General features: G+C 37.3%; 3 protein-coding genes and 1 long non-coding RNA gene across 5 annotated transcripts; all 4 read right to left on the bottom strand.

The window, feature by feature from the left end:
- Positions 1-3,235: 3,235 nt before the first annotated feature.
- Positions 3,236-6,661, bottom strand: LOC147858523 (glucan endo-1,3-beta-glucosidase 3-like). Its single transcript, XM_087327165.1, has 4 exons — positions 6,471-6,661; positions 4,959-6,221; positions 3,874-3,901; positions 3,236-3,738 (listed from the first exon to the last, which is right to left on the bottom strand). Exons 1-4 carry the CDS (start codon positions 6,553-6,555, stop codon positions 3,522-3,524), a joined length of 1,593 nt encoding a protein of 530 aa, XP_087183291.1. The 5' UTR covers positions 6,556-6,661; the 3' UTR covers positions 3,236-3,521.
- A 2,384-nt stretch (positions 6,662-9,045) lies between these two features.
- ACD1-LIKE (ACD1-like protein) lies at positions 9,046-20,228 on the bottom strand. The gene is made up of 7 exons (XM_087326759.1): positions 19,659-20,228; positions 18,849-19,036; positions 18,680-18,746; positions 14,706-14,840; positions 14,383-14,586; positions 13,778-13,962; positions 9,046-9,417 (listed from the first exon to the last, which is right to left on the bottom strand). Exons 1-7 carry the CDS (start codon positions 20,190-20,192, stop codon positions 9,153-9,155), a joined length of 1,578 nt encoding a protein of 525 aa, XP_087182885.1. The 5' UTR covers positions 20,193-20,228; the 3' UTR covers positions 9,046-9,152.
- On the bottom strand, positions 11,944-13,771 carry LOC147858522 (uncharacterized). The gene is made up of 2 exons (XR_015530426.1): positions 13,539-13,771; positions 11,944-13,133 (listed from the first exon to the last, which is right to left on the bottom strand). It is a non-coding gene; the product is annotated as an uncharacterized LOC147858522 (long non-coding RNA).
- A 3,917-nt stretch (positions 20,229-24,145) lies between the features above and the next one.
- LOC147858520 (thioredoxin-like 2-1, chloroplastic) lies at positions 24,146-26,433 on the bottom strand. Of its 2 annotated transcripts, none has more exons than XM_087327815.1 (4): positions 25,919-26,433; positions 25,452-25,646; positions 25,075-25,239; positions 24,146-24,840 (listed from the first exon to the last, which is right to left on the bottom strand). In XM_087327815.1, the coding sequence occupies exons 1-4, from the start codon at positions 26,138-26,140 to the stop codon at positions 24,664-24,666; spliced, it is 759 nt and encodes a 252-aa protein (XP_087183941.1). In that variant the 5' UTR covers positions 26,141-26,433; the 3' UTR covers positions 24,146-24,663. The 2 variants fall into 2 exon arrangements, with proteins under 2 accessions (XP_087183941.1, XP_087183942.1); XM_087327816.1 differs by having other exon boundaries at positions 25,452-25,643; positions 25,919-26,431.
- Between the last annotated feature and the right edge of the window lie 215 nt (positions 26,434-26,648).

Here is a 26,648-nt window from a genome sequence, read left to right as displayed (position 1 = left end):
TGAGACACTCGTATGTTTCTTAGTTAGTATTTATTTACTTAATAACTAGTAAAATATATTTCTTAAATATGTGGCGATTAGGTGTGTGTTATTTTTTATTTAGCTTAAGTATCCTTTCAAGCTTCCTCATTTGGATTGAGTGGAGAGGTAAGTTATTCTATGTGGTAAAGTATAATGTGGTCTTTGCCATTGTGGAGTGACATCTCCCAATCCCTTGGTTAGTCTACCATGAGAAAAGTGACCTCCAAGGATTTGGTAGTGACCATGGAAGTGCAACACTCTAAGGCATGACCAGTCTTGGCCCCTTCGGAGAAACTCATTCAATATTTACGATAAGAAAGAGCTACCTTGAGAGGAAATTTTTGAATTAAGTAAAAAGCTACTTAGTCCAATTTGATAAGAAGCATGAGACCATGGCGGAACCAACATAGTTTACTTCTAACCAAGGGTTAAGGGACCATGGAGTTTGGTGCTCTAGTGTTGCAGATAGAACCTAGTAATGCTAGAAGAAAACCCAAATAAAGCACAAAATAAACTGCTATTTAGGGAGATGTTTACATAGGAGAAACAAGGACAATATGAGGCATAAGAGTAATATTTATTCACACATTTTTGTTTTTATGTGGGTTCAATTATGATGTACTAACATCATGCACGATTCATATGCTAAAAAATAACCGAGTACGAACTAAAAGTATCACACATGGCCTCAGTAAATCAGATAGTTTCTCAAATGATGACAAGCTAGTGCTTCGCTCCCATTTTTGAAGATGTTTATTTTATCAATATTACTCCCATTATATCTTCGATGTAAGTGACACCAAAGACCTGGTGGGAGATTACATCCATCACTGGAAACACTACTAATGAAAAGGTTGGGCAGGAAGACTCAACAATGAAGTGGCACAAAATAACGTAATGAGGGTTGTTAGCAATACAACAACTACATGTTGTATACATTCTAACTATCCATAGTGTTGGAAGCAAAAACGACGACTATATCAATTATTGGGGGGAAAGCGGGTATATTTTATTTTGCAAAAAGGGTGTCGTGCCTTAGCCCAACTCAAGAATTACAATCTTAACCAAGTGGGCACATTACCTAAGTGTATTATTATGTACTTCATGTTTGCTTTCAAGAAATTATTCAAAAAGAACTTAATAGAGATTCTTGTGTAGTCACAAGTGATGTCTTATTTGACTAGCTAAAGATTGTTTTCCCATCAATACACTCTAAATACAAAGAGGACATCATAGAATATTCATATTGGCCAATACTATTGTACCAAAATTGTGATCTTCATATTCAACAGTAAATAATTACCATAACTAAGCATCATGATTCTCATGGTTTCCCTTGGAGCCTAACCCTAAGAACCAAGGTGGTAATAACAGTTTATTTGCTATTTGTTTTCTAGCTTTTTAAAATGGAAGGATACGGTTGTAGCCATTGGATCTTGAAATTAAAGGATCGAGGTAAGTGAATTTGGCAAATTCCCTCCATGTTTCGTTGGAAATTGAGGATATGTTAATGTTTAGGAACCCCCAAAATTCAAAGTTTGGAGTTCCCCAAAGAAACTTCAATGCAAGTTTTACGTGTACTTGATGTGAATTTTACTTCATGTCAATTCTAGTTTTCTCACCACATTTATATAATAAAGTCAAATACTCATGAATTTGAGAAGCATATTCTTTCACCTCACTTGTTTCACTTCAAGAATACATGTGCATATTTTCCAATTTAAACATGAGTTTGTCAAGACGTTAGATGATTTTTTAACTCATTCATACTAAAACTCATACAGCCACTTATGATGTGAACTACAATCACACTCACCATGACTTAATTTGCATTTGTTTCATTAGGGTCCCGAGATTCATACACCCACGTTACTATCAAGCTAGAGTCACGTGGAGTGTCAATTTGCATGTCCTTTAGGGAAAGTTCCCCAAGTAGGGCATGAAATAAAAGTATTGCTTTTGTTTTTATTTTATTTTAAAATGTAACTTCCATTATCTTATATGACAAATTTGGTAAAGAATGAAGGATACCAGTCTACCTATATTAAAGAATTAAAACAAGAAATAGTGACAAACTATCCATTATCTAAAATAAATGTTTCTTCAAACCCCAAATCCAACATGTTTGTCTCCCCACTTCTAAAGTTGATATTAGTGAAAGATGCCCATGGTATATGTATATTCGTCTTGACCAATTGTTTTTTTTTTTTTTCCAAAAAACTCCTTCCATTAGTTATAAAATTTTACTTGAACAATTGTTAAGTATATGCAATTGGAATTGAGCATGTGGTCACAAAATCATGTTACTATAAGATTGATTGTATTCGCGATTTGGATTTCTTTATATATAATCCCAGCTCTTGGTTATTTTCCGTCAAAAATGTATTAAAGGTTTGGCCTACAAAGCCTGAACATGTTCAACGAGTAACTCTAGTTAGTGCCATGATTTTGGTATTTATTAAGCCTTTTGAATATGTCATCAACTTCTCGAGCATAAAAAGTTAAATACCAAGCATTTCTTCGTAGTCGCAAGGAAACGTCCCATATAGTTGTGAATAGCATTTAAACCATGTTCTTATCAAACGAGTCTCTATTTCCTAGATGATTACGAGTTTATTTGTCTCTTTGATATTACATCAACATGACAAAAATCACCTAGTCAATAGGATGATGAATATTATTCTTTCTTATCCTTATTTTCTATTCTAGCTCCCTAGTTTCCAATCTTTGTTGTTGGCCATTCATTTTAAGAGGAAATACACATGCCATTAACCTTTAAATAACTAAAGTCTACATTTTCTACACTCTCACAATACACACATGATAATATAAATTAAAAAGTGTCAAGTTTATTTTGACATTGCACAATAGTCCAATGCATAATTGCTATGCAATTTTCGGAAGTATGATCAAAGAGCTTGTTTATACAAACTTTCAAACAAAATTTCCGTAACCCACTAGACATGTTTTTCTACTAGTTTCGATGAATGATGTTAAAAAGTTTTTATATCAATAAAAAAGGCCCTTGGTACGTACATTGTGGATCCCTTAAAAACACACGTAATTTATCTAGAGAAGTTTATTAACTTGAAAATTTCATGACTTACAAATCACTATTCATGGAGCTTATATTAATTACTTTACAAGATCCCAATGATGAAAAGCACGACTAGATCGAAACATTTTTTGGAGTTTGTATTACACAACACAGATATGACTCAGGTTTGTTTCATATATCGGGATTTTTGTTTTTTTACAAAGCAACAAATATTAGAATGGGGATTGAACTCATCCACACACTACACTTTTTTCTTTCCGTCCTCGGGAAGAGGGAAGTCGACAAAAAGATGAAGGGGGGGGGGGAGGAGGAGAATCCTAAAGTGTCACCGTTGATGGTTTATAAAATGGAATAGATGCTCTCTAGCACGATCACGGGAAGAAAAAGGGTAAGTCGGAATGAATATTTTAAACAAAGTGATAAGAGAATTGGTGGGTTCGATTCAAAATTGGGCCGAGACGGCCAAGACAAGGAAAAGGGAAGCAAGTGTGAAAGCGATTTGTGTGTGGAAGAGAGAGGGGGCACCATGGACAAGAGGAGAGGAGGAAGAGGAGGTGTTGGTGTTGAGTGTGGCTGATGAGTTGGTAGTGTTGTTGGAGGTATTGGTACTGTTGGCCGTACCGTTGGTGCTGGTGGCCGTACTATTGATGTTGGCAGAGCTGCTTCAAAGGTGTGAAAAGCAAGGTGGTCATTGTAAGGGATATGTATGTAATAACTTTAAGAAAGCAAATACATACATACATTTGTTGAATTAAATGAGTGAGCAAGTGAATTGAAAGGAAGGGGTAGATTACCTGCCCATGTAAATGCACACATTATTACCTGCACAGTATTTTCAAATATGTAGTTATTAGGAGAAAGAAAGAACCAAATCAATACAAACATTTAATAATAAAAAAGCCCTCTCTGTGAGTGAGCAATTATCTGAAAACCCCCAACAAAAAGAAGAAGAACAGTTTCCTTTCTTTAGTCTTTACTCTTTAAATTATTATTTTTTTACTATTATTTTTCTTTGCAGTTTTGGGGGATTTGAATATTTGTTGGAGTGAGTTGGGTGTAGCTTGTCAATGGCTCTGACAAAAGAAGGATGGAGATTTGAATAACAACAATAATAATAGTATGAAGTTGAAAATAAAGGAAGGAATACTATCATTAGTTGAGAAGCACAAATCTCAAGTGAAGAAGAAGGGGGACAGCCACACTCTGCACACACACACAGAGTAAATAAGATTGGAAAAACAGAGGTCTATGTACTAAGTAGTCCTATTGAGGGGAGATAAAAAAGGGTGGACAATCAATGGGAAAAAGGGAATATGTGATGGGAAAAATTGTGGGTAACAATCAATTGGAGGGGGTGAAAAAAGGAATATGTATGTATGTATGTATGTATGTATGTATGTGATGGGAAATTGGAATGGAATCAACCCCACCCAACACACCCACCCAACACACATGTCACACACATATCACAAAAAGCAAGGCAAAATGGCAGAGAAATAGAAGTGTAAATAAATAAAAGGAGAGAGCTATACATATATAGAGGAGGAGTCTAGACAATTAGTGCATAAGATAAGTGTGTGAGTGTGGAAAGTAATGTCCACTCAGTCTGGACTCGAAAATTAATGTCCACAGATTTGCCCATGTAGCAAACAGCCCCATTTCCCATGACTAAAATCAAAAGAACAGTTTCCAAGTGGACAGAGACACCCTCCACCATTCTCAAGTTTCAGCTCAAATTATGGTCTAGAGGAAGTAGACCTTATAAGTATGTGTAGTAGACATATATGTGGGTAGTAACCAATCACACACGCACACAGAAAAGCTCGTGGTCTCAAAATACTAGGGGGAGGGGGACAAGGTAGTAGTCTCGTTCCAGTACCAGGGTTGGTTGTCGAAACGGTAGCGACACCGTTGAAGTCGCAACTCCCATCGACCCGGTTGTTCATTTGGTAGTAGTTGTTGAACGCATACGATGCATGTGATTGCACATTGTCGGGCTCATAGCAGAGTTGTCCGGGCTGGATGGCCGTGCAGTTTGCCTGCCCGACCCCACACGCCCAGTCGAGAGCAATTTGCAAGGCATCGGGGTCCGCCCCCAACTTGGCCACGCAATAGAGTTGCGTGCTCGTGTCGTTCGCTAGTAAGGGACCCGAATTGCTCAATCGAAGAACATAAACAGCTGCCATGGAGCTGGCATTGAACAACCCATAATTCCGATCGGTCACCGAACCGATCTTCGTATCCTCATTGAAGAGCTCATAAAGGTATGTGTTGATCACAGCCTTTGGTCGCTTCGGGGTGCCGGTGCCGTTGATGATGTGGGCAATGAGGTTACTATTGTGTTGTGCTGCGTTGTCGGCGGTGGCGTCTGGGTCTGCACTCGGGTCCCCAGCGGACGGCCATCCCGAGGCGGACACGACCACTGGAATCTCACTATGGTTGAGCTGGGCCAAAGCAAAAAAAGTCGAGTCGACAACAGCATCGAAGAGGTTCCGGTATTGGTACAAAGTGTTGGAGTCGACCACTACTTTACCGGGGGTAATCGGGTTCAAGAGTGCATAATCGAGGTTGATGATGCCGGCACTCGCTTTATAGATGTCATAGGAGAAGACATTCAGCATGAAGAAGGAGCCAGAGGAGGACAAGAAGTCAAGCATGGGGCCGACGACCGAAGCCGTCCAAGACTTGTTGAAATAGGCTTGGGAGGGGGGGAAGGAGTCGAGGATGAGGGAAGGGTCATGGGTTGTGGAAACTTTGATGTGAGAGGAGAGATTGGATGCGAGGAGGGCGGATCGGAGGAATTTCATGGCGGGCACAAGGACTAGGGCGGCATTCGGATCGGTGGACAGGACCTCGGTGCCCACACAGACCGCGGTAATGTTGGTGCTGGGTAAGTAGGCCAACACATTGTTCTTGATCCAATTCGTGGCGGTCGAGTTAGACTCTCCGACCCCAAGGAGTTGGGTGTTGGGGACAGTGACCATGACTTGGATACCGGTGTTGGCCAGGGCTTGCAACATGGATGAGTTCGCATCTAGGAGGCGGACGTTGGAGATCGACTGGTGGACAAGGAGCTGGACCACTGACTGTGGTGATGGCGAGCCAGAGAATTGCGTGCCCAATGTGATTCCCACAAATCCACCTTGCAAAACCAACCACTTATGTTGAATTTACTCTTTAACATGTCATTCACAAATGGGTCCCTTTTGGGCACAAATCATGCACTACCTAAATGGTATCCACATACATATACATGGATCAAGGACAGGATTTAGTAGAGAGATGTGGCTACTGTTGTTGTTAACAGCTTGATGGAATTAAGCACAACTTAAGGAGCAAATTCAAATGGAGATTTGGATAGAAATTTATTTATCATGAATGTCTCTCTTACCTTGAGAACCTTTGGGGAAGCAGAAGCTGAACAAGGCGAGGCTTAACAGAATGCGAGACAAAGGAGTAATAATAGTGGGCGGCATTGTATTGTGGTGTCTCTCTCTGGAGATGGATTTTAGTGAAGCATATTTTTACTCTTTAATTCTGTAGAGCCATCCATATAAGGAGGAAGATTGATGATAGAGAAATGAGCATCTCTCCTCCTCTGTTTCTTCTTCTCCCTATTTTGGTTTCACACCTGTCCGTCCGTGTGTGTAGTAATAATAGATAGAGCTCAAGTATCTTTTTCTCCTCCTCCAACTTTCTCTTTTTACGAACCCTTCGTTTTGGTCCTCTTCTGAGAGCCTCGGTTTATGGGATGGGAGGGACAAACAGAGTCGTGTTAGTTGGGTTGTTAAACTCTAGATAGGCAAGTGCCTGCCTATTCATGCCCATTCCTTCGTTGACCACACTGCTTGTCTTGATTCTTGGAATCAGAATTTGGGTGCCCATCTAGGAGGAAGATCTTGGACATGATCTCTCTCTCTCTCTCTCTCTCTCTCTAGGGCTTCAGAATTCCATTCTTCGTCTTGCCTAGGGACTTGTTTCTTGAATCATTTTAAGTGCCCAATAGCCAATTTGTCACCACTTTTCCTAAGTTATGATATGTATACATATGTATGTATGTATGTATGTATGTATGTATGTATGTATGTATGTATATGTGAACACTCAAGTTTCAACCAGAGGAATCATTGCTTTCACCTTGGGAACCCATTTATTCTCAAATCATTATGGATGTTAAAAAGTCCATTAGGGAAGATCCTGTGATCTCTAGGACAACCAAATTTCTAGGGGATCTAAGGGCCTAGCACGCTACCCTAGCTGTTGGGATTAGTTGACGTATTTCATACTCGACCCAAGAACATTCCATATGAGATGTCTCTATCCACTTACTTTCTCGTGTATGTTATGAGAGAAATTCAATTACAACTTCCGTGATCTACTTGTTAGGGGCACACACCAATGCCCTTGTGATGAAAACCGTTGAGCGATTGGATATTTGATCCCTATAGGTTATGGATGGGGGATTCAACACAAGGGTATGATCATCCAATTACTTTATGTTTCTTGTATGTTAGAGAGATTGGCCCAAATTCCGTACCATCACTCCAACATAATTCCCAAGGATGAGTTCAAGTTGGGTTCAAGTTGATGTATTTATTGGAATTGCATTGCCCAAATTTCTCAACTATGTTATATTGCCCAAATTTTATGGAACCTTGACAAGAATCCCGTGGCTTGCTTCGTTATGCTAGTTGTAGCAATATTGAATAATGGAGCCTACAAGTCAGTGGTCCAACGCTATACAAACTTTTGGTATACTCAGCTATCCAATTCATTCCAAAAATGTAGACCATGATACGATTGCAAGAGGATCTTACACATATGTATTTATATGTGGTCCCATGTGATTTGTCCTTTAGTGTCAACATATTTCATAAATCTAAGGACTATTTGTCTTCTAAGATATTCGACAACATTCCCTAAAATATTACATTCAGGATCCAAGATCCTATTACATATACCAACATTCAATACATGGCATGATAATTTATCAAGCATACAATTCTTTTGGCCTACACTAACCTATTGATGGGATTGTTTGGGGTCCTAGATCCTATAATACCACATTTCAACCACTTCCTATCTCATCTATGTTGTGAGAGACCTCATGTAAAGGAAAATAGCAATATTAACCCTCCAATTAGTTTAGTTTCAGTCCCCTGCCCTTCAAAATATCAGCTTGTAAAAATCACCTTTCAAAAAATCAGAGGGATGACTAATCACAACACTGATTAGCATATGATTTCTGTTTATTGTAATAATTAAGATTATTATTAGTGTGCATTAAACATGGGTATAGAGCTTCCTGCAATTTTCAAGGAAGGATAGTTAATGAACATCCAATCAATGGAAAACGGAATTGAAGGATGATTAATGTAATCCAAATATGCAATTAAAGTGGAATGTCACTTCAAAAACCTAAATATGCTATTGAAACGGAATGTCACATCAAAAACCTAAATACGCTATTGAGTACAACTCACCTCAAAAACTGAATGTGTCATTAAAGCAGAATGTCATCCAAAAACAAAACGTCTCGCGATGAAACTGTGGTGGTCACTGGTCTCACTAGTCTGTGAAATGTGAACTGGTAACACTACAATGACAATTAAAGGTCTTCTCCATTTACTGAAAACTGAGTAAAGTATCATTGGTCGGTCTACTAGTTATACATAACTGTATGGAAGATATTGGGCTTAAGCAACCCAAGGTCTACGAATCACCGATCACATCGCGTGGCTATATGTTTTTATTATAGATTCCACGTTAATGCTAAACTAATCCCCATATGTACTATGAAAGCGTGTGGCTTGCTTGCACTCTTGTTGTAAGTACATTATACTCATTTGAACCCACCATTTTTATAATCTAATAAATCAATATATATCAACATGAAAAATGACATGAGGTATTAAAAACAATAAGGAGAGGCAGACATAATGCACACAATCAATTGTGACAATTGATTAATGGGCTAATGTGACACTAGTTTATTAATTGTGCCATAAAAGTAGAATGTAGAATGTTGGGTTACATATATTTATTTTAAGTCATGCCGACATTTTATTTACAATCACTTAATAAGCCCGTGATTGTAATCATGGACGTAGTATGTTTTCTTAATTACGTGACCCAACCATCTAGAAGCTACCAAAGAACATATGGAACCAATCACTAATAACAAACTCCATCTTCCCAATTGTGGTAATGGCTTGATTGCAGCAGCCCCTAACAAGGCAGCTATCCCAACAGATAAAGCTTCAAGAAACAATTCAAGCCCTTTGACAAAGTTGAGTGCCTTAGAACAATCGGGACACCTCTTTACATGTGACAAATACCTGAAATACAAACAAGTCTCTCTTCATCTTTTTTCATGAATGTTTATGTTAGTACACAAAACTAAATATGACTAACATTACATAATGCGATTAATATATCACCATCATCTGTCTTGCTATAGGCTGGTTAAACATAGTTCAAATCTTACTAGTTTAGCCACTAACCTCCAATAGTTATTTGCCAAACAAACAACTTTGCATTAAAAGGTTAAGAGTGTCAATGACTATAGGACCAAACCCCATTCACAAGAAACTGTAGAACTAAACATCCACAATTCTCAGTAAGATGATAAATATCGTTTTCACATAGAGTGCATCTTATATTGTCTCATAGATCTGTTTGGCAAATCTGTTCATTGGATATTTTATTAGCTCTCAATGGATGACTTATTAGTCGCATCGGCATGTTGGCCTCACATGATTAGTTTATGAGTGTCATCATCAACTCTCTATAAGCTTCATATAATCCAACGCACTAACAAACTTTGGATATGAAGTCCAGTCACCACTACTTTCTTGTATATTAGCTGTGCACTTCAAATTAGTGAGTTGTGATCCATCACAAAATCATTCCACCACGCATTCTCTGTCTCTCTCTCTCTCTACAATTGAAGATGTGCACATAGGGCTTAAGAAACTAGACTATTGAAAGGTAAGAGCTCTTCGATGTATAAAGGCTGAGATGCTTAGATTGACGGGAAAGGAAACATATGCATGGAATACAAAGTGATATTTTTAGTCATGCATTACAACATAGAATGCCCTACAATTGGGGTACGAATTGAATTTAACCTTACATAAAGGCGGAGATAAAGGATGCAAACAATTATGAGACTATCATGGTCGGCTCACTTATGGCAAAACTATTTGAATGTATAATGGAATCAAAGGTAAGTGCATCGGCTGAAAAAAAATGGTAAGAGAGCGCAAGGACAAGTTGGCTTCCGAAAACACTAAAGCACCATTCATCACCATGTCATGTTTTGAGTATTGATGGAAGAAAGTTGCTTAAGAGGTAACAATGTATATTGTTGCTTCGTAGACTTCAAGAAAACTTTTGATATGGTAACTCGTGAGCATCTTTGCAAGTCCATGCAAGAACTTGGGGTGCCCAAATCTATTTTGTCTATCATTTATATTTCGCAAACCTATTGGTGTCAAGCAAAGATGCCCACTCTCACGTACCATTTTGTCAATGCATTGATTAATTAGAACAAACAGTTGCCAACTTTGTAAGGGAAAAAGGCATTGAAGAAGTTGTTATCGGGGATGTAATTATCATGCTTTTGTTATATGCAGATGATGTGGTGCATTTTGCAAATACTTTAGAAAATGCCAAAAGATTATGAGGGCATTGGAAAAGTTTTGCATGCAAATTAAGTGGACTGTCAATATCTCTAAAACAAAGATTATGCTTATAAAGAGCCAAAATAAGGATAAACCATACATTACAGTAATCAGCCACTTGAGATTGTGGAAAGCTTTAAATACCTTGGCCTTAAAGTTCCCTCAAATTGGAGATGGAATGAATGTATTACCCACCACTTAGAGGCAAGAAAGAGAGCAAATTATGCATTCAAGATCACACACAATGGTGGAGAAATTATGTGTTTGTTCCACAAGAAATACCTCAAGAATGGGCCAGTTACATCCCTAAGTCCACTTGCAAAGAGTTTGAAAATAGTCAAAAACATTTTCTTACAAAGTTTCTCCAAGTCAAGAAACAAACACTATGCACCCTCCCACTTCTATAGACAATATCACTTCTCAGCGAGATCATGGCCATAGAAAGAGTTGTTGAATATATGCTTAAGGTTCAAAAAAGTCCTTCACAATGATTTCATAGAATCGTATGGGAAGCAAGGAAAAAGATCCAAAAGACACATAGAAGCAAAACTTTATATTCCAATTGGATGCAAGATATCAAAAAATGTTTTGGAAAATGGGACTCAACACATTTGGTCATATCTCTGTTTGGATTTGGATAACTGATGGTTTGTTTCTTATCATGCGGGTAAGCATTGAGACTAATAATCTCTCTAAATCTTTCTAGTCCTTTCCCTTGTTAAGATTCGGTCCACAAGTTTGTACTCCATAGAGAAGAGTTATTGTGACAAGTATATCAAATAATCACAATTTAGTTCATAGGTCTTGGAACCACAAAGGTGCACATTGTCTTTTAAGAGAACTATGGTTGCATATCCATGAGAAAATAAGCACAAGCAGCCTCCCATAAGGAGAACCAACGCCCTATGAATGGTGCTCCCAAGTATGTGGAGATCTTTTCATGTCCCAACCAGTATTCACAATCTGATCTTGTTACCCATTCTTGAGTGGTGTTACGCACCATCACTTTTTTATCATGTTTACCAGCAAACCTTTTTCTGTACAAAATACATCTTTAAGGTGTTTAGATGTCTTTGTAGTCCCTCTAGAGAGTTAGAGATCAGCACAATATCATCAGCATATGGTAACATATGTATGACTAGACCTCCTAGGCATGCTCCTGAACCGCCGAAATCTCTCTATGTAACATGAAAGCTCATCTATGTAGAGACCAAAGAGAGTAGCTAATAGTGGGCACCCTTGTTTTACTCCAAATGTGCTAGCCATAACCTCCAGCAACCCATTGAAAGAGGCAATTTTCTGAAATGGATTCATATAGTGCATACATTCCCCATTGCATATCTATAGGGACGCACAAGGACTATCAGGGAAACCTTCAAACATAGGTATATTTACGATGAGTGCTAACAATGGGAGCAAGAGCAAGATATCACAGGTATAGATAAAGTGCCCATCGATCAATCCATTATGATTTTGGGCTTTCCCAAATTGTAACCGATCACTGGCGTTTCTTACATTTTGTGAAGTAAAAAAGGTGGATTCATGTGGGAGTGGGCCATGAGGTGGGGGCTGCCTAGGGATATCATACAGTACTTTTGCATGTTCATGAAGGTGATCCAGGATTTTTTGCATGGGATAAGGAAGATTTGAAATCAGTGACAAGTGTTTGCTTTGCCACTGCAGAAGAGATTTGGGATGCAGTCAAATAGACCATTGAAGGCAAACAAAACCAGAATGTGAGAAGGATTCGACGATCTTCAACAATCTTACAGAATAGGGCTGAATCTATAGCTTTCTTGCCAGTATTAGTGAGGAATTCAATCAAATGCGGGTGAAGATAATGGATAAGGATAAATATCAACTTTTAATGAAGTCATTCATTTTTTATGGAAAGTCAATGGAACCAAATGTTTGAACCATAATCTTTCAATGTGAGCCATAATATCCAAATATGGTTCAGCCAACGTCTCTCACGGTAACTCACTCAGATGTGAGCTAGAGCCTAGGAGGACATGGAGCAAACCTATGCCGGAGGTATGTATGAATATCGCGTTCTATCAAGACTATCTCCATGTCACTTTTGTCCTGGATAAATGGATGGCCATTTGCCTTATGGATCCAGATGCACTATTGGACAGATCCTCAGCTTGTCACATCAGCTAGAGATAGAGATAGGCATGTAATAGGGTGTACCCCCGAGTCGATGATATGTCAATTATGCTACACAGAGACAGTTTGAGGACCATTATAGATATCACTACACACATTACTATGACATCTAAAGGACATTTACACTATTCCTTTAGCAGGGGGAATTGGACCATTCTCATAGATCATAGATTTCTATGAAATGTTTTGAGTTTCTATTACTGCATGGTCCTTCGGATTGGGCTGACATCCGTTACAGTTGCTAATGCAAATAAGCCCGTTCCAAAACTGCTGCTGTTTCGGGTTCTAACTCCATACATGGAAACATTTCAATAATATTGGATCCTTGACAGATTTTTCCAATCTAGGAGAGAGTCGTCATTGCGTCGCAAGGGACGAGTTACGAAATTACTCGGAATAACAAGAAGTATCCTCATCGATTTCTTGTTGATAAAAAATCCATAGGCTCGTCAATCTCGTTAGAACCCACAGGGAATTCACGTTTCTCTTCCAGCTTTTCCTAGTTTAAGTACTAGGATTTGAAACTCGGATAGATTTAACATTCTCTCTACTTAGTCAGGAGAGATCTTTGTGGGACTCTCCGGGTTTAAGAGGCTCCGAGAAACCCTACTTGTACATAGATAGATGTTAGAGTTCTTCAAAAAGTTCATTGGCCTAGCTTCATGGGAGATTGGATGTTTACAAAAGAAAACCACAAATGCAAAATATCTTTCATTGAGTTGGATTCAGACATTCAGGAGTGGTTTGCGAGATGGCATGTGTCAAGAATATTTGGATGTGCACAAACAGGAAACAAGGGACAAGAGAAATAACCATATGCAAGTTTCAGTATAGTATTGTAAACCTGTCCATAAGTAGCTCCCTTGGCTGTGTTGGAGGTAGACGATTTTCATACCTACCACCCCAATCTGGTCCTCCACCAGCATAGTTTCTCATCCATTTCCGGAAAGTAATTACAAAAGTATCTGATGATGTTGGCACATAACAAGCCTTCTCCCATCTCACACCTGATTCTTCTATCTTCCGTTCCTTTTGCCATTCAAAAAAAAAAAAGGTTCAAGAATGAGTTCCTATTGATTCCACTAATGAAAACAATTCGCTAATACACACACATACACAAAGAAAGAAAGAAAGATATACTAATGTCTTTTAAAAGGCCAAAAGGGCCTATAAGACCAAACAAGATATTACATCTTGAAATATTGTCTCACCTTTGTGAACAGCACACCAAAATGAACATAACTATGTAAAAAAGTAAATAGAAATATATAAATATATATATATATAGAGAGAGAGAGAGATTTCCTTTTCCACTATTTCCTTGTCTACAATCCTATGTCATGCATGCAAAGATGATCAAGAATAAGATCTCTATCGATCCCACCAGTGAGAACATAATCATATATAAATTTCTTTTTCCACATGACAAGTCAGGGGAAGTGTTGCTACCGCCACATGAAGTAAATATAAGTCAGAATCCAAAACAAGCAGTTGGCGCAGATGAATAAACCACCGAGGAATAAAATTATCGATCCATGTGGAGAAATTCCTAGGAAATGACCATATCACTCTGCTGTGCCCGGGAGAAACTGGAATGCAGATGAAGACCAAAACAATCCTCTTTGTTGATTTATTGACTTGCTCCCCATCTTTCTAAACACAAAACAAATACAAAAGTAGTTTGCCGAAATGGTGTTAAAAATGCAAGGATTACAATAATAAACACAACTGATGAATTGTATGTCAATATAGGATCAAAAAAATCCACAAACCACTAGAGGACGATTGATGGTAAAAACACAAGGAGCTGTAAAGACTGCCTCTGCACCTTCTGCATCTCCTGTGTAGCCAGATTTATCTAGTGTTTTCAATACATAATTCAAAGGTTTTGCCCGATTCCGGTTACCCTGGTGATAACAAAAGAATCATACAGATAAATAAATGCCATTGTACACACTTTGTCTCGTTATATATCATCCAAAAGTGGGTACTGTACAACATTTATGCATCAAATATTTCCTTTAAATTACAATAAGGTTCATTAAGTTGAAGACCTGGATTGTGAAGGTTAACAATCTAACTTAACCCCAATACTCACCATAGCTTCAGATGTCATTTTGTAAGGCATGGATTTTCATTAGGTCATATATCAATCCAAATAAAGACATTTTTCATAAACATTCTTTCATCAGGACAAAGTGGTAGTCCTACAAGGTCAGGTGCCATTGGATATAAAGGCAATATCCAATAACTTTGCCAATGCTTTGAAACTAAATTTTCTCACTCTGAGCTAGGAATAGGGTACATGTGAAATACATGAAAAGATTACAACGATTCTTCAAAGAGAAATAGAGTGATAACCTCTCAAGTCTTTAATTATTGTTTCATAGGTCAAATACAAAAACAAACTCTTTTTGAGCATTTAGTTTGTCATGAATCTATGATCAATTGTATACTTTGAAAGGTGACAGTAAATTAATTCTTAAAAAGCATGGGTTAGTATTTCTTGTAATCTTTCTTCCAAACTTTCTTGCAATGCCAAAAACCAACATAAAAGCAGTAAGAAACATGAATATTACCTTAGAATCAAACTTCTTAAATTTGTTTGCAAAGCATTTGTTTAGAATGACACCAACATTCAAGCAGTAAGAAACAAGAACAGTGTTACAATTCTTAAATGTTTTGCCTCACAACTTGGAGCATTGCTCAGAAAGAGACTCAGTTTTTCCTATTTTCCTTCGTGGAGAATTTTCAAGAACCATCTAATATTTGCTTTTGTATCTTTGATATAATGCGTGATTAGATGTCTCATCTTACATTTTCACGACATGACTTTAGTAGACAGTACATGATGCCAAATGAAGGCTTGTAACCATCAAGGAATCCTCACTTTGTTTCAATCATACCACCATTACAATTTGGGACAATTTGATTCAATGCATAAAATGGCATTAGAATCATGACGTTCATAAATACTAGCTTCAGGATGAGTAGTGATGAGGGGTCAATTGTATTTGGGTGTCCTCAGGCACCTCAAACCTGGAGACCAATGATTTCCATGATATAGTGTTGGTACAGGCCATGTGCACATTGTATCCCAATACTCAAAATCTCCATTGTCATCATACCATTTTAGAAACAATGAAGAAACTAAGAAACAGATTGTTCTGTGTCCCTTAAGAAAAAACAAAATTGGATCCCCCAAAAAGAAGATTAAATTTAAAATTTATATATTATTAAAGATATTATATGAGTCATATACAGTAGAATCCATATTATTAGATATATTATATGATTTATATGTAAACTGTCTAGATTCATACTTAGTCTTTTCCAATTTATACTGGTTAATAACATATGGGAATTTACTAATTACAATAGAATAAGGTTATATGACAAAAGAACACATTGCAGATTGATTTAACTAAAATTCAAAATGTAAATAAGATGAGATGGTGGACAAAAACAATAGAATAGGACAAAATAGATGTTTTATCATCCACGAAGAGGCCAATTTTGGCTGATGGGACCAAATCAACATATCATCTTGTATGTAACTACTTCCTAAGAAGTGTGGTTACTACTACTCTGCAGTGAAATCTCTCGATGTGAAAATAATGCATGGACATATGTGCTCACCATTCTAGATGGACAATTAAGTATGACAATTACATTATCATGCCCATCTAACATTTTATCACATTTCTCACAAATTACTCCAAATGTTGGGTATGTGATAAGTGAGTGATATTCATTCGTCATGGTTTTCATTTCATACCTTGCATATCCATATTTCGGTGATAATGCCATGATGCTACCTCAACACCTAACTTGTGTGAGCGAATTCAAAGAAGTTTTAAGTCTCTACAAGAACCAAGGCTCATGGAGGGTAGTCAGATGCAATTGGATATGTTCCAGTAACTTTACTTTCAGTATAATATTTCAATTTTGACATTTTTAGGTTTTGCTACTTCATCCTTAGTGCCTTGACTAATCCATCCTTGATGATCACATGTTTCATAACATCACATGTGAGCTCCAATAGGTCTTTTATTCGCCATCTTTTAAACCATTTCATAATGTCAAGCACCCAGATAGAGGAGAGGATTTTGCTCTTATTAGTTTTTTGTAACTTGTGTCTTACGTTCCAAGATTGTTTTGGCAAAATATGATCCCACAAGTTCTTGACTTCTGTGACATACTTGTATACTCTTCGTAGGTCTAGTGCCTCTATGGGCCAAGCACTTGTTTGTAAAAGCATAACAAGGTAAGGCGTTGAGAATTTTTCCAAAATTGTCTAAATAAGAACAATTTTTTAATTTTATCTATTTCATTCCATACACCTTATGTTGCCACCCCACACTTCCACTCCATAACGCAACACTTGGACCACCAATCTCACTTTTTATCCTTGAGTATCACTTTGATTGCATTGATTCTCAATCATATAATAACTATTCCAACCCACTTGAAGTCTAGACTCATAGTTTACATTCCACCTATTTGGGACAATGACATCAAGAAATTTGAAACTTTGCATCACTTTTATTGGTTCCCCCTTGTATGGAAAAGTGTTTGTATTGCCTTTATTGACATCATTGCTTATTTTGTCTACTTTAACAATTAGGAGTATTACAATAAACTCATGCATGAGTTTTGGCCACTCAATCCTCCTTTTGCAGCTTTGTTTACTATTTCTTCAAGTTTATTGATGCATAGACCAAAGAGTGAGAGAGAGTGGGCATGCTTGCTCACTCTTTCTCTCACTCACTCTTTCATAAAAAATAGTACAATTGGTGCTCATAATCCATTACCTTGTGTAGTGGGTCAAAACCATGCTTTAAGAGGCAATGGTATCTCCCTCTTTCATAAAAAATAGTACCATAACAAACAATATTCTTCAAATTCCATTCCCTGACGACAAAACTGGCAAATTCTTTCTTCCAAATGCATGTGCGCATATCTGGCTCCCTCAATCTCTAACTAATATGAAAAGATCCACAGTGACCCTATCACACAACACAATACATGTGGATAGATGTATTACCATATAAGAGGGCCTAGTGAGAAATTCATCCTCCGATGTGTGTAAATTGTGTGCCTTATATTGGACCATCATCCTACCAAGAGATGTTGTGGGCTGATTGATGTTCTGCCAACTTTGATTAGTTTCATTTAGGGCACTCCCAAATCTGTTGGATACTAGTGAGTGATTGGAATCGAAACTTATATCACACATCTAAAGGTGTATCGAGCACTGTCTCAAATATTGTTTGCCAAGCATAGTTTGAACACTGTCTTTTACTATCAGAATGATTGCCTAAACTTCGTTAACTCATGTGTCAAACACATCACAATGGTCCACATCAAAGACTTGGTTCGTTGTTTATTGTGAGCTAATTTCTCGAATATTGTTTGCCAAGCATAGTTTGAACAGTATCTTTGTCTATCATAATGATTTCCAAAACTTCGTCACCTCATGTGTCAAGCACATCACAATGGTTCACACAAATGACTTGGTTTGTTGACTATGCGCTTCTTTCTGAACCTTAGGGTTCTGATTTGCTTGCAGGTTGCTTGTTGTGAGACAGAGAGAAATCCTAGAGAAGCCCCTCGCTATGAGTTGACATTCGCAATTGATGCAGTGAGTGCAATGTTCAACAGCAATCTTGAATTTGTATCAATAGTGTTGTATAATAACCACACCATTTAGGAGAAAAAAAAGAAAGAAATCCTGTAGAAATACCTGCAATCCATGATGTGCAAATGGTACATGGGCAGGATCCATGAGGTTTTCAATCAGGTGATCATAACTGCCATCCACCAACTAATATCAGAAACTCTACTTATATTGATTCAACATTATCTACAACACCATATAGGTAATGTGTAACACAAGTAGAAATGGGGATTACTCATATGGAAGATCTCTAGAAGATAATGCATCCTTGAATGCCGGATCTCCAAGTCCAGCTATTGATGGAGGTCGCTTGGAGGAAGCTATGTTTTTAAATTCTGGTCTCACGTCTGGCCAAAACCATATCATTCCGTCTTGTTCAACAGTTGGATAAATGGATGCACATGCACGTTGTGACTTCCACACCTATAGATAACAATCAAAACACTTTTAATTAAATTGATGTTGAACCAATGGATATTATAGGTTACATGCACAGTGCAATGGCCTGCTCAAATGTTTATTTTTACTTTTAGATGCATCAGATGTTTTGGATCAGTGAGGTATGTATTACTTTGCATCAAATCTTCTAAGTTTCATTTAGGAGTAGCAAATGTTTTGCTCCAACCAACCATGTCTCACACTGTAGGATGATAATAGAATCAAATTGTACTTATGAAATCAGTACAAATCCTCTTTTCTTGTAGTTGTGACCAGCACATTATTCCAGTTATGAAGTCAATACAAATCCTCTGTTCCTTTAGATTTATAAGATGTGGTGATCCAATGAGCCATAATTGACTATACACATAATAATAGATTCAAATTATTTTTTTGAAATCAGTACAAATTCTCTCTTCTTTTAATTATATCAGATGTTTTAGTGCAATTCAATATCAATATAACCACATACACATCCAAATCCATGTCATGCACAAACACTCTCCACTTCAACACGCACAACTACATCTCTCTCTAGCATATTTATTTATCCAATTTATTCATTTCTAGAATCATTCATTTATCAAATAGATTGGGTGGGTCTTACCTGTTTTCCATCAAGAGGAGCTTGTGGGATGCGTGTGCAACTTCCAGAACAAGGAGCAAATGACCAACCGTGGTAAGAGCATTGCAGCTCTCCCTTTTCATCAATTCTACCCTCAGAGAGTGGGGCAAGCCTATGTGGGCATTTATCATCCCACACTTGCCAAGCTTCTCCCTTCCTATCCCACCACACAACAAGGTCTTTACCCAAAACCCTTACAGCGTTAGGAACTTTCCTATCAAGTTCATGGGGAACTGAAACAGGGTACCATTGACGATGCCAATCAAATTTCTGCTCATCTTCTACTTTTCCTTCTTCTTGCTCCAAAATGCTCAGGTTTGTCGTCGTCGTCGTCGTCGCTCTCGGTTGTATTGGGCTGTGATCAATAGAAACTATACTGGATGAAGACCGATTTCTCCATTTCTTAGAGTTACTATTGCTAGAGGGTCTCCTTAACTCGTTATGGTTGAGGAAAGTGAGTGAAGAGACACCCCTGCACAGAAGGAAATTAGAAGAAGAAGACATAGCTACGGCCATGACTGCCTTTATCTGCTTACTTTTCTTTCTCGAATGCTGATTCTATACATACATGATACATACATATAATGATATATGAATATATATATATATATATATATATCATACACATACGTACATACATAATGTATGTATGTATGTATATATGTGTAATTTTGTAAATATATGTATATGTATAAAATAAGTTACATTTTCGGTTTGTGTGGTCTCATCGGCCCCATGGCCAAACTCCCCCACCCCACCCCAACCAACATTGGTTAGCCTCTTTGAATGAAAGAAATTCCTCGCAATAACCATGGTACGGGCCCACCTTGAAGGTTACAAAAACAATAGGGCCACGGCCATCCTTGCGTTGAGTACCCCCCCCCCCCTCCATGGGCATTTACTATGTGAAGAAACTCCTTGGAGTGTGCTTACACTACGGGTCACTGAGTGGTAACTGATTGTAAGGGCAATGTTTGAGGCCTCCTCCAATCAAGGGCACAAATCTTGCGGATTCACATGTGACAAAGGGAGGAGCATGTCGCAATGTATAAGTGGACAAGGTCAAAATGCTCTATCATTTTTCGAAGCCATGCATGTTGTATCGAGGGGAAAACGAATGTGGAGCAAATGGTCATCATGCATCCCCATCTCCTAGCCAAGCTACCACAAATGTTTTTACTTCTTTCTCAGTTATTTATGTATGACAACTAGAGGATCACCACGAGAAGGTTAAAATATTCTACCATCTTTTGAAGCCACTCATGTTAAAATGGCCAGCTCACAAGCTTTGGACTCATTCCATTGGCTACTAAAGCTACCCATAAGTGTTTTACTTTATATCTTATAAGATTTTAACCTTATTAAAAATGTGTATGAGACAATGTTTTAAGAGTTAAAAAAAAATCTATTGATTCTTCTTTATTATTTGAGAACTCTTGATAGAGGACAAGTAACCTCAAGGCAATGGCAACAATGATGAGAAGTTTGATCCATCTTTAGATTGAAATTCATTTTGTTAAGATTGCCATCATTGTTCATTTTTTTGTTTAGCGGAACTAAATGTTAATGTTGTAAACCCATCACACCCAATAGAGTTGAGGTTCAACTTGCAAAGGAATTATCAGTAATTTTTGCCACAATGTAAAGATCTAGAGGACACAAAGAGAACGTTAATTCATCACTACATTCACAGAGAAGTGGCAATGTGTCATGTCATTTACACGTATTCTTGAGCTAATGCTATATGTAGAGGTAATAAATGAAAATGTGAACGAAGTTATTATGGGCAAATTGCAATGTTTAAGAGCCGAATAAGCTAAGCTTTATTTTTACAATGTAAATTGACATAATTGCACTTATTTAGTTAATCCTAAGTATAGACGTAGTCAATGTCTATATGGTTTATGTTGAAATTTCGAATGGACTTTGTGGTGGAGAATGTTTAAGAGTTCAAGAATTAGAGCTTCATGAAAGTAAATTGATGTATGGTGTATTTGTAAGTTGAGTTTGTACCATGACTCATGAGTTCAAATTCATACACCAATCTATTTGAAAATGGTTTTTATGAGTCCGCAAGTCCTACTAGCATGAATGCATATTTTATAATAACCACATGACCACAATTGCGTATCGGGTCAGAAAGTAAAAATTGTACATAACTTTTGAGGGAAAAAGCAAGCATACACAAGACCCAAATGTTAGAATGAAAGAGAAGAACAAGCAACATCTACTAACTAATCTAAACCAATGCTATATGACAAACTCATTGGTATGTGACCAAAAAAGGAGTGCAAGATTAGCAAGAATCAAAGACAATGTTAGACAATTGGGAGGGATTACACGTACCTTCTTTTAATATCCAGAGGCAAGAAGGTTAGTCACATTTGACCAAACTCAAAATCTTGTTTTTATATTATATTGTATTGCTTTTAGAATTTAATATAACATCATTTTATCTCTTTGGGATGAGCTAACAATTGCTAGCTTAAGTGGGAAAGGAATTCTCAATGTAACATGATTTGATCCCACCGAAGAGATAACCAATGTTTTTGTTTTGTCATTTTCCTTAAATTCTTTTGAAATGGAAGTTTTCCAAATTTTGTGAGGTCAATAGAGTCTTTTCTTTTCCATCAAACTATTTTACTAAGGGACACTTTATGTGTCAAAACTTGAGCTTGAGAGAGGAAGAGGGTTTTTAGGGTATGTAGGCGATTGTTTGCAATCTATTGGATGGGGCTTAGCCCATGGCAAGGATCAAACCTGCACGAAATTTATGATCTTGATTCTCTAGTGTAAACGACCAAGCCAATTGCCAAAGAGAAAAATATATGTTTTCAAAAGATTAAGCGGATAACAGAAATTTTATGAGGGGGATGCCACGATTTGACAAGCAAGCCCATGCCTCTCTCGCCAGTAAATCTTCTCTTTGTTATAGTAGTATTGATGAAGAAGAAGCCTTTTTTTTGTCTCACTTACAACATGACAACATCAATACTTCGATAAAATTCTATATCTACATATAGTATTAATAGTTTTTAATAAACATTAACTATTTTTATACCTTTTTAATAGTTTTTTAAAATTTGTGTCATTTCTTAGCTTCATACCACATTTCATGGTTTACTAAACTCTTTCATGTTCTCTTACTGCTTAGGTTTCCATCATAAGCCATTTTTCGATTGAACCTTCTTGAATTCTATTGCGCTACTACATAAACATGCCACTAAATTATACAGATATCTTATCAATGTGTGTTGATAATAAACGATGAGCCTACCCATGGGCAAGAATCTTCCATATTGTTGTGCACAACTCCACTAACTCAGATCATATTGAAATTTGAAGCTAAGTGAACTTCGATAGTTGTCATCTGCCCCAAAGCTACCATCCTCATACCAGGGGAATGAATTTGCCGGATAAAGGTCAATGATAGATAAAGGCTCCCCTTCCAAAATAATAATTTTGAGGAATCACATCGAAGGGGGATACTTGGGTAAGTTTGCAGACAAAAAAGTAATAGAAGAATTACAGAAATTACTCATTCATGTTCGGTTACATGAATGTGCAAAGACAAGGAATGCATAGGATTGTATGCGCGCCATTTGCCCATAACAGATACTATATAAGACTCGCGCCATGCAATGGCTTTTCCACGGTGCTGTTCTTCTTCTCCTTTCATTGGTCCACGCTATCATCCTCTCCTGTGATCTAGGGAAAAGAGAAAAAGCTTTAATCCACACACCCAACCTTATCCACATCATAAAAATAAAAGCGAGAAAAAGTGAAAAGAAAAAGCTAACCTTATCACAAAAGTGTGGGAATGCGGGAAAAGGGAAGAATGCGTTTCAATTAGAGGTTGAAATCAATCCATTGTTCCAGCCATCCATCAACGGATTCAGACATTTCTTTTCATACCAATCACACAGTGGAGCTAGCTGATTCGCAATGTGGAGCTACTTCCATCAATGGAATGATTTTATCCACAAAAAAGCTATATTTTGCCATTTTATATTTCATCAATGGATTTTACGTTTTCTTTACATTACCACTCACCCAATAGAACCATCTTATTCACAACACGGAGCTACAATTTTATTATCATACTTGCATCAATGGAATGATTTTATCCAGAATGGAGCTACATTTTATCATTATATACTTAATCAACGGATTTAACATTCTTTACATACCAATCACATAATGGAGCCATCTTATTTACTATATGAAGATACAATTGTCTTATAATACTTTCATCAATCTATGAAGCTACAATTGTCTTATCAATGGGGTGATTTTATCCAAAATATAGCTAAATTATATATGTATTTCATCAGTGGATTTAACCTCGCACTCAACCTTAAAAATACAACAGGTTTTTAATTACAGCTGAGAACAGAAGGCTTACCATTATATTGAAGATTAACAATGAAACAATTTCAGATTCATTATCCACAGTTCAAAACAAAAACTTTTGAAAACAAAGAGTGCATTCATTAATCCTCTTTAAGGAACAAGATTTACAAGGTCTCATAGTAACTGGACCAGTAATTTGGAAACTACAATAAGAGATGCTTTCTTTAATCTTCTCTAAAAAGCTAACTTTACAAGGTTGCATGGTAACATGAATAGGCTTAAGCGAAAGAATTATGATCATCATCGCATCCTAGGCAAACAAGGTTTTAGTCCTACACTGCTGAAGCATAAAAAGAATGATGATGATAATGGCATTCAATGTGAAGAAGGAGATCATAGCTAGAAAGCCAATAAAAGAATGATGATCAAATCCTATATGAGAGAGAGAAAAACGATCATGATTGAGCGACTCCACATCTCAATTACAATGACGGGAATCTTCGATTGATTCTCAGATATATACAGCAACTGGACGTGGTAATGTATCCAACTTCCACAGACATTATGATATTCTTGATTGCTTTGATTCTGATGTACCTTCTCCTTCCAACTGCTACATTCTTAGTTTGTCCTACTAGCTGCTGCTGCTATATGTCACCACAGCAGGATTATATGTCGCAACTGCCGGATTTGATACATTCAAGAGATCATTCCAGTCCCTCACCGGTTCAACTGGACCAGGAGCATGTGCAATGCTCAATTGCTGATCACAATTCTTATACTTTGAAACTGCTTCTCTTAGCTTGTTTATCTGAAAAAATTCACAAACAAAAGTTCGTTAATTCTCATGTTAATGGACATGAAAGCACACAATACAAAATGTGATGTTGGAACTTCCATATTTATAATTACCAAGAAAAATAAATAAATAAATACATACATACATATATATATAATATATATATATATATATATTTACATATTCACATACACAGAGAGAAAGAGAAAAAGAAACGGAGGCATGTGCATGAATTATAAAGCACACCTTTGTCAATGAGCAAGAGAAAGCATCCACCAGGCCTTCCTGACCCCGATAGAAGTGGAAGAACGGCAGAATGTTGACATTGAGGCTCTTACAGAGTGCATGATTGTCATAGAAATTCACCTTCAGTATCTCAATGTCTGGATTATCAGCTGCAATTTGACAGACCTGCAGAATATGATAATGCCATTAGAAGCACTCAAACATATGGTGCTACCAAAAAAAAAACTGATAATGTTAAGTAGAGTTAAAAATAAGGCACACGCCTAAATTATATTTTCCGTACTGAAAAGATCTTCAATAGATAAATCAATATTGAGAGAGCAAGTTTGCATCGACAATATGAAAATTAAAAATCAGAATGCAGAAATTTTTATCACCTTGGGATGCATGGATTTGCACGAGCGACATCCAACAGAGAAGAATTCCACAAGTACAAGTTTGTTTTGAGCTGTAGCGAGGGATTCATTGAACTCCTGTGCAGAATTGATTTCTCGAACATTACTCAAATCGTTCCCTTTCTTCCACCATGTCATGGAGGTCGGATAGCAAATTGTTCCAGCTGCATTTACCTGCTGAAACGAAAACAAATGGTAAGAAGATAAACAAAACAACGCAAAAGGTGCAGAATAACGATAAAAAGGTAAGGGTACGAGAATGCTAGAATGAAATAGATCAAAATTCTGACAAAAATAGCACGAAAATTAACTGAGACGCAGCAATAAGAAAAGTTAACTGAGACGTTGCGGAAGATGCTTCGAAATAGAGATTAAAACAGCGCAAAAGAAACACCGTGGGATCACTTAAGAGAGATACAAAATGCATATCTAACGATGGATAAAATTACCTGCAGAGAAGTTTTTCTGAGTGGCCGAGTCATCTTTGAGCCAGAATTAGGAGGTGATTGAGAAAAATGGAGAGAAACAAATTGAGATTTGCTGAAAGAGAAGGAGTCTGCTCCAGAAAAAGCAGGAAGGGAAGATCTTATAGAACTCCGAGGAGCAACGGCGTTGGAGGAGAAATCCGCAGACAGAGAACGAGAAAGAGGTTGTAACGTCGAAAAAGCCATGCTGTGTGACTAAGTTTTGTATGTTTTTTTTGGCACGACAGAGCTGATTAGATACGGCAAGTACAGATTCTTTAGAAATGGACGTACGCAGAGTCGCAGGCGAACTTTGCAAAAGATGAAAACGATCAGAAATCCCTTAGATCAGCACAAGAGGATGTGTGTGACAATCGGACAAGAAGACGGAGATCAGAAGCTTTGTTGACGCAGATTCAGAAGACTAATACAGAAACCTCAGGAAAAGTTGCAAGGGAGGTGTTAAAACGGGAAAAGAGATAGATGAAAGACTGGTTCCTTTCTTAAGTCTCGAGGGGATGATCAGAGAGAGAGAGAGAGAGAGAGAAGAAGAAGAAGAAGAAGAAGTAGGGTCTGTATGTGGCTATGGCGATCTCGAAGGTTCGTGCAGTTTTGTTCTGAAACCCTAGTTATAAGAGAGGCGAGGCCCTCTCTTTTGAACCAAAAAAGTATTTTAAAAAAACAAAAATATGGGTATTTCAAACCGCATGGCAAA

The sequence above is a fragment of the Azolla caroliniana genome, unplaced genomic scaffold (genome assembly GCF_043228905.1).
Source record: "Azolla caroliniana isolate FFs.n. ecotype wild unplaced genomic scaffold, voAzoCaro1.0.p SCAF_11, whole genome shotgun sequence".
Lineage (NCBI taxonomy): Eukaryota > Viridiplantae > Streptophyta > Polypodiopsida > Salviniales > Salviniaceae > Azolla > Azolla caroliniana.
Note: the sequence above shows the minus strand (reverse complement) of the source record. Positions and strands in the feature narration are given on the sequence as shown.